The 8770-nt window shown below is 45.8% G+C and overlaps 1 protein-coding gene across 4 annotated transcripts in view; it reads right to left on the reverse strand.

Annotated features, from left to right (window-relative positions):
* Positions 1 to 8770, reverse strand: part of LAT2 (linker for activation of T-cells family member 2) — a 65633-nt gene that overhangs the window by 1275 nt on the left and 55588 nt on the right. For 3 of the 4 annotated variants that reach the window (XM_019511418.1, XM_019511415.1, XM_019511416.1), the window contains 3 exons: positions 8210 to 8278; positions 7161 to 7223; positions 3391 to 3460 (listed from right to left, as the gene is read on the reverse strand). In XM_019511418.1, coding sequence (XP_019366963.1) covers positions 3393 to 3460; positions 7161 to 7223; positions 8210 to 8278 — 200 coding nt within the window. In that variant the 3' untranslated portion in view covers positions 3391 to 3392. The remainder of the gene's footprint in view (positions 1 to 3390; positions 3461 to 7160; positions 7224 to 8209; positions 8279 to 8770) is intronic. The other variant, XM_019511417.1, reaches the window with a different exon arrangement.

Consider the following 8770-nt stretch of genomic DNA (forward strand, 5'->3'; position numbering starts at 1 on the left):
GATGTGGACAATATGGAGAGGGTCCAGAGGAGGGCCACTAGCATGATCAGGGGACTGCAGGGCAGGCCCTACGAGGAGAGGCTACGGGACCTGAACCCATTCAGCCTGCACAAGAGAAGGCTGAGGGGGGATCTAGTGGCCTGTTACAAACTAGTCAGGGGGGACCAGCAGGCACTGGGGGAGTCCCTGTTCCCCCAAGCGCCACCAGGAGTGACAAGAAATAACCGTCACAAGCTGGCGGAGGGTAGATTCAGGCTAGACGTCAGGAGGCGCTACTTCACGGTGAGGGCGGCTGGGTCTGGAACCAACTTCCAAGCGAAGTGCTGCTGGCTCCTACCCTGGGGGTCTTTAAGACAAGGCTCGACAATCACCTTGCTGGGGTCATTTGACCCCAGGACTCTTTTCTGCCATGGCAGGGGGTTGGACTTGTTGATCTGCTCAGGTCCCTTCTGACCCGACCAACTATGAAACTATGAGACCCCAAATGGCAACGCGCTGACAAATTACTCGCTGTATTTGCAGAATGGGCATGCTGACTATATATTTTCACAGATGCATGTGTACTTTTGCAAGTACAACCTTACCTACCCTCAATAGGTTGGGCCAGAGAACTATAAGCAAAGTTTCTCTGGGATAGACTAGGTACTTTTGTTGCCTGTCTTCACTGATAATACTGTATGTGTGGCAGCAACTCAGATGTATTACGTGCTTTCCAGAAAATGAACGAGCTTGGTTAAAGCATGTCGCTAATTGATCTTGACCTCACTGCTGAGAGGGTGACACTTTCCAGTTTGCAAAGAGAAACCGAGGCACTGTCTGTAACGTGCCTGAGGCCACAGAGATCATTTTTGGAGCAAGGATTGGAACCACTAGACGATGACTAACGTGGAAATTGAATCCTTTCATCCCTAACATTTCAGGGCGGAGGGAGTGTCTATTGTTTATAAATGTTGCCCAGTAGTGTTTTTCCCCCTGTATTTTGCCACAAGATCTGTTTTCCCCCCCATCATTGTCCAGTGTAATAGGCCCTGAAATGCCATAAAGCTTCCATGCAGAAATAGGAAAACAAGCACATTTTTCATGAGCCTTTCTGAACTAATCCATTTAAAAAAGACTTGTTAATTGGGAGCTGTCATTTTGCTGTTGCCCAAGCAAACTGACACCTAGCTATGAGACATTGCAGAGTTGTGGATGTGGATACTGTTTCTCTAAGGGAAACAAAATCTGTTTTGGCTACAATGTTCCCCTACCAGATTCCTTACAATAGAGCTGATCTCTTTTAGGGACAGTATGATAAAGCACCTGATCACTGCGGGAACACTTGGCATGTGAGGAGCGCTTGCTTTGGAACAAGCATCTGGTACTTAACGTGATCTCTGGCATTAATTTGTGGTATTGCTAGACTCCCATGCTGGTCCCTGGCTGATCCCAAACCTTGAACTGCTGTAACAGCATACAATCGCCACTTGCCAGCTGCTACTCATTATGGATCAGTACATACAATATCACTGCCATAAAAGCCAGCACTTCACTGTCATGAAGAGGGCCCCTTCCCCATTTGCTTTATCAATAACCTAAAGCAGCAGTTCCCACACTTGTTGGGTTTTTTTTGTTCCACCTTTGTTGGAAAAAAAGTACCATTTGAAGTCCCAGGTGCAGGTTTCTCCTTTCAGTATGTTTTACACTAACAGGCCTCAGTAATTCTGGACTCTACGACAGTAAATTACTAAGGAAACTAAAACATTCACTTATAAGCAGGGTTTTTGGTTGTAGCTGTGTTGGTCTAAGGACACAGGCAGGCTAGATTCGTTGGGCAGATGTGATCTCTTTTATTAGACCAGCTGAGTAGTTGGAAAAAAGTTCTAAGCAAGTTTTCGGGTGCTGTCGCCCTTCGTCAGGCATAGGGAGTCTCTCAACCAGCAAAGACTCCCTGTACCCGAAGAAGGGTGACTGCGTCCAAAAGCTTGCTAAAAACTTCTTTCCAACTACTCAGTTGATCTAATAAAAGATAATCACAGCTGCCCAAAGAATCTTGCCTGCCAATTATAAGCAGGGCTGGCCAGGAAAAAAAAGGTTTACTTTAGGAAGGTTTTTTTGCTGATTTGTTAAGTTGTAATTTGGAACAAAGCCAAAACCTTTCAAAAAAATTGAGAAAGAAAAAGAACAAGCCCCAGAATAGCCTGTAGTCCACTGGGCTGGGATGTGGGACATCCATTTCAGTGCCCTGCTGCGAGGCAGGGTGAATGCCTACTCAACTGTTGGCTTTTACATGGTCTCCCCGCTTTTCAACCAAAAACTCCATTCTAAACATGGAGAACCGTCCTGGTGAACCGTGCACACGCGCACTTCCGCAAAAACGTTTAGTTTCGACAGCCCTTTCTGAGGAAAACCGTTTTCCCAGCACAGTTCACAGGGAGCTCAGAATTATGATACCCTTTAAAAATATCAGGTTTTCAGGCAGGGCATCAAAAACCCCACACAGCTTTCAGTACATCTCCACTGAAGTCTGAATCCATTTTGATCAACTCCTCAGCTATACACAGTGGATCATTCTTGTCCAATTTAGGCATAAAGTTCCTGCTTATTCCTTTTTGGGTCCTGGTGCTACACAATCCTAAGGCCACTTTGCTTAGTTTTGTACATAACTTTAACTAAAAATTACAAAGCATGGAGGGTCATTGGAGAAAGTGCCCTCCAGCCCCCTACCTAGCACAGGATGCTTGACTGCCTCCAAGCTTGGGCTAAACTTCCTTAGATCTCCAAGCAGCTTCAAATACCAGCTGGCTACCTGCTGCAGAAAACTGGCCGGTCAGTGCTGTACCCAGCCTTTTGTCTGCTAGATTTAAACAGCAGAAGGCAGAAGAGAATTCTTCACTCCCTGCACCTCCCAGCTTTGCAGATGACAAGCTACAGCTCCTACAGGGAGCTCCTGCTCTGCATCATGTGCGAGTTTGTTCGCGGACCTCCCTGCAGTTCTAGGGTTTGCAGCTGGTCTGGAGCCACATGTTCCTCTTTGGGCAGCACTGACCTTTCCAACTTCACCAGTTGTTGCAGGTGCAGGAAGTCCCAGAAAGGCAGCCAGGGAAGAGGTCACACCAAAGTGGACAGTCGCAGCACAAAGTGCACTGCTCACAGCTACACTGGTCCTTAGATACCATTGTAACAACCCAATAGCAGCCAGGAGAGCACACTGGGGAGTTCCTGGCACACCAAAGTGCAGGCAATGGTTCTTTACTGGTGAAAGCATTCTTAGGATGTAGGTTTGGGCTAAATCATTCCAGTCCAAGGCCAGCCTGCAGGAGAACAAAGGGGGTCTTGCACTCCAGCCCACAAAACACCCACGCACCCTGCCTTGAAACACCTCAGATGCCATTTTAATCTCCGTCTTACCTTTAGCTTGGCAGGGCTCCCGGGCCAGTGTTAACGTAGTCTGGCTCATCATGATCATCCTCCGCACTTTCTAAATGCAGGAATTGGAGAGAGGTAAATGGAAAGTATTGATTAATTAGCATGTTGAGCTGAATATACATCACCCACCCTAGCTTTAGGGTTGTTGGATGTAGCCATGTTGGTCTAAGGACATAGGCAGACAAGGTTCTCTGGGTAGATGTGATATCTTTTATTAGACCAGCTAAATAGTAGGGCTGTGCAAAACGGCACTGTTCTGTTTCTCCTCGAGTTTCGATGGAACAGTGTTTCGTATCGAATTTCATTTCAAGTCAAAACAGCTGTTCCGTTCCATCGAAACAGAAAGCCTGTTTCAACGCCGTTTCAAGTTTTGCTGGGGATGCGGAGTCAGCCCAGCTGGACTGACTTCCCATCCCCAGCCTACGGCTGAAACGTTTTGACTTTCGAAATGTTTCAGCCAGCCTTGTTTTGCTTTGAGGCTATTTCAACGGCCTTCGTTCTATTAAGATTTTGCTGTTTCTACCTCAAAATTGGTCGAAACAGTGTTGGAACAAAACAGCCGGCAAAATCTCGCACAGCCCTACTAAATAGCTGTGAAAAATGTTCTTTGCAAGCTTTTGGGCACAAATACCCTTCTTCAGGCATAGGAAACGTCTGTTGGTGTTTGTGTGCTTTCCCGGGCGCAACAGAAGTCAAAATGCAGGGCTGTGGAAAATGCAAATGCACAGCAGTAAGGTTCAAAGGGAATGGGAGACAGTACGTGTGAAAAGGTAGTTGGGGGGAGGGGGGAGAGTGGGAGAAGGTGATAAAATGTAGCTGGTAAAAGGCAGGCAGGTTACCTGGGGGTATCAGATGGTGGGCAAATTATAATGTACTATAAATCCAATGTCTATATTTAGTCCATGATTTTTTGTATCCAGTAGATTTATGAAATGAGGTTCGTAGGCTCCCACAATACGCCAACCTTTTTATGGCCCACCTGGAAGAAGAATTCCTCAAGAACTGCACCAAACCCATGCTATAACTAAGATATATAAACAACATCATCATCATTTGGACTGAAAGCCTGCAAATCGGACCAATTTTTATCCCAAATTCGATAACCATCACCCACCAATCAGACCCTCTCGAATACTCCAGGACCAACATTTCCTTTTTAGACACTGATCAATATCCAGAATGGTAAAATACAAACCATCATGTACAGGAAACCCATGAACCAACATACATATCTACACGGAACCAGCAATCACCCTGAACACACCAAGAAAGCTGTAACATACAGCCAAGCCATCTGATACCACTGAATTTACAGAGGAGAATACCTGTGATCGTCATCTTGCAAATCTCAGAATGGCTTTCACTCAACAAGGAGACAGGACAGACAGACTTTTGAAAGAGCCACCTGGATACCACGTGACGAACTGCTGCAGTACAAAAATAAAGTCCCCACAAATTGCAGATCATTAGTTAAGACCAGGGATCCTGGTTTTCTCTGATAGAAAACTGTGATTTTTGGGTTACTTTTTTAATGCAAAAATTGGGGATTTTTTAAAGTCAGAGAAAACCAGGATCCCTAGTTATGACATACCATACTTCCCTGGAATCTGTATGGAAATTTCTCGAACAATTGCAACCTGTACTAGAAGACCCAACTCTTAAAGAGATCTTTCTAGAACCAACCATCCTAGCTTCTAAACAAGCACCAAGGCTCACCAACCTCATCACCGGAAACAAATTTCCTATGGCCCAAAGCACACCAAATGTATTCAGATCATGCCGGGACAAAAAAAAGTGTAAAACCTGCCAACACATACCCACATCCCACAACAGAACCATCACTACTCCTGGATCTTACACCGGCATCTCCAGAAATATACTCTGTCTCATCCAGCCCACTTAAAGGTCTGCTGGAAAACATGTAGGAGAAACCAAACAACAACTGCACACCAGAATGAGCACACACTGGAAATCTATCAGACAAAAATACCCAATTACTTGTAGGTGCACACTTCTCACAAGAATACCACTCTCTCTCCAGTCTCTCAGTTCTAATCCTCAAAGGGAATCTACTAAACACCTTTCGTAGACAAGCCTACAAACTTCACTTCATAAATCTACTGGATACAAAAAATCATGGACTAAATATAGACATTGATTTATGGCACAATATAATCTGCCTGACATCTGATAACCCCAGGTACATTTTATCACATTTTGTCTGCATTTTAACAGCTACATTTTATCACCTTCTCCCACTTCCCCACCCCACAACTCCCTTTTCACACTGAGTATCTCCCATTCCCTTTGAACTGTACTGCTATGTACTTGCATTTTTCATGCATTGCTCCCTCACACCCCACAAATGCCACATACCCAAACCCTGTCCCTACAACCCCCACATATACAGAACCCCCCAACATACCCTATGTCCCCTGCTACACAGCCACACCACCTCAACCCCCCCACTCCCCACCATACACACCCCCCCAACACCCCACTATACACATGCACAATATACAAGACTAAGAATTTATTTCTGAGTTATTATCCAATCACCTCTATATACACCACGCAAACACAAGTCATGACAAAAAATTTTCTGTAATAAAATTAAAATGTTGTATTAGGTGTTTGACTTTTACTGCATTATCTGGGGGGGTTTTTGGTTCCAAGATGGCAACCCCACCTCCCCCCCAACTCCCTAAAACAGCATTTCTGGGGGGCAAGGGGAGGGACTTCCAGTGGCAAAGGTCAGGGGTGGGACTTCTAGTCCCAAGATGGCAACCAGGGTACAGGGCAACGGTCAAGGGGCAGGGCTACCCATGCAGCCCTTGAAAGCTCACCAAACAGCGTTAAGCAGGTGTCCACCCAAAATAATTGCCCGCCACTGGTAATAAAGGATATCATATCTACCCAAAGAATCTTGTCACACACCCTAATGAATCCTGCCAGCCTTTTTAACCTTTGATGCTGAACATGCAAGCTGTTAATACCAGCACTTGTGTGTTGGCCAGAAAACAGCATATTTCAGCTTCAAAGCTCTTGGGAAAGTCTTTGCATATAACAGAAGTTTAGATCTGTTCCATTTAGAATAGATTATAATACAACCAAAGAGACATTATACTCCATTGAATGAATACATCAGGCACAACGAATTGCAGGAATCAGTTATCACCACAGTCAACGTTAGAAGTTTCTAAACACACACATGCACTCAACGGGGCATCTCACACCCTAAGCTAGTCCACGCCCCCACCCCACAACACACAGACTTTACAGGAAGCCACATGTCAGATTAAAGCTCTGTTTTAAAGGTTAAGCCCAAGCAAGCCTTGTACACTGACAGTTACTGCTCGACCTGCAGGGAGTTTCACAGTTCAGCACCAGAATGTCAGAGAAAGCTATTGCTCATTAAACACTTCCTTGTCTTAGGACTCAGGAGCAAGGCAGCATGGAAATCCAAAACTGAAGATGAGAGGAAACATGAAAAGGAATAACCTTTATTATTTTGGTTATTCCTAACAGCACGGCAGTGCCCTTTCGAGAATCAGAAAAGCAGAGCCATATAAAGATTAGATGCTAGTCCACAGCTGTTGCAAGTTGAAATACAATTTTCAAATTGTTAAATGAGTGGGGACCATGACTGCATTGGATTGTGGAGCCCCTGGCACAACGCAGATCTCAAGCCTGACTAAAGCTACAGGGCACAAGCAGAATATTAAAAATGCCAAGTAATGCTTAACATGTACCTGACATCTCTGATTGTTTCCACATCTGTATAGCTGCACTATTCTCATAGTCATCTGCATCATCTGTAGGTAGAAAGAGTTTGAACAGAAAGTGATGGACTAAAAACCTTTCTGAAATGACACACCTCCTCCCCGACTGACAACGTAGCTATGTCTGAGGCTGAGTTCCCAGTCACGCGTGTGGGCTTGCCCTTCTCAATCTGAAAAAGCCCTGCTCTGTGCCTGGGGAGAGCCGTCTCATCCTTTTTTTCGGGCCTGCTCTCTTCCCTTCACCTCTTCTGGGGCTAGGAAAGGGGTTAGACTTGCTGGTTGATACCACTGCTTCCTAGCAGACATTATACCTGATGTAATCGTTCAGCATCAATGTGTGACTAGATCCAGAGGTAATCATCACTGACTCGAGAAAAAAAAAAGGATCATGGTTTAAAGTTAAACAACTTAACAACTCTGATGTGCATATCCTGGGAGAGCAGCTCATAACCACTCTGCAGAATTGCTGTTCCTTACCAAACCCCAAATTCAGCCCTGTACTCTGTGCAATGCCGTGCTGGTATCTACTGAGTCCCAGACAGGATCCAGGGGCTGCCCACAGGGATCTGAGTCTCCACAGTTAATTTGAGCCAGCTTCCCTTTAAGCAGTGAGACCTGGGGGGTCCTGCACCATGATTGGGCCTTCTAGGGTGCCTGTCGATGTGTGGGAAGTCTGCTCCAAGATGCTGTAATTAGTCTCAATTAATCCAGTCTGCTGGCGCATTCCAATTAACACACTCCAGCAGCCTCAGCGTCTCACGTACTCAGCATCCTCGCGCTTCACAATAGCAGCGGGGGCACTTTGATTAAAGCTTGTCTGATGAGCTTTAGCTAAAGTGCACCAACCACCATTTTGAAGCACGGGACTCTGAATCCATGTGACGTTGAAGGCGCTTTAATCAGAGTAGCTCCCAAAAGCCACCCTAATTAAAGTGCCTCTTACCCCAGGAGCACGTGTAAAGATGCCCCTAGATGCTACTGCACCGTGCACTATCGTTGCCAAAACCGTGGACACCTACCAGGCTCTGCATTCTGGGACACCACACCAACGATCACGTTTTGGTAGGCGTGCACATCTTGGTCTCTTTCTGTGAGGGAGAAGAGCAGCGAGTTGGCGAGAGTCTCTGCACACACAAGTTTTTACCTTTCAGTACCATGCCCCGGAAGAGAGGGTCTATTCACCACAGTAAAACAAATGCGGTCGTTAGAAGAACAAATGGAAAGGTCAGCAGAAAAGACTGTGCTAGAACCAGCGTCTGTGCTGAGTGTTTGCCTTAACAAGCTAAATAGGGGCAAATCCTGGATGGCTGCAGACAGGAGAAGTACTGCTGTTGGCTTCAAATGTTGGCAGCAGTAGGCTTTTACCCTGTTCCCGAGACAGAGATTGTCCTTGTGGCGGGGGTTGGAGGGGAGCAGAAAAATCAACAAGGGTTACCAGTCTTGCACCACAGTCTAAGCAACAAAAACTACCAGCCAGAGTGAATTCAGGCCATTTCTGGTAAACGGGAACCTCCGTGAATTAAATCAGAACCTGCGGACCAGAGGGGGAAAGAAATCCCCGGGCTCTTGTTCGGTCCCTT

The sequence above is a fragment of the Gavialis gangeticus genome, unplaced genomic scaffold (assembly GCF_001723915.1).
Source record: "Gavialis gangeticus isolate Ggan-Ray unplaced genomic scaffold, GavGan_comp1, whole genome shotgun sequence".
Lineage (NCBI taxonomy): Eukaryota > Metazoa > Chordata > Crocodylia > Gavialidae > Gavialis > Gavialis gangeticus.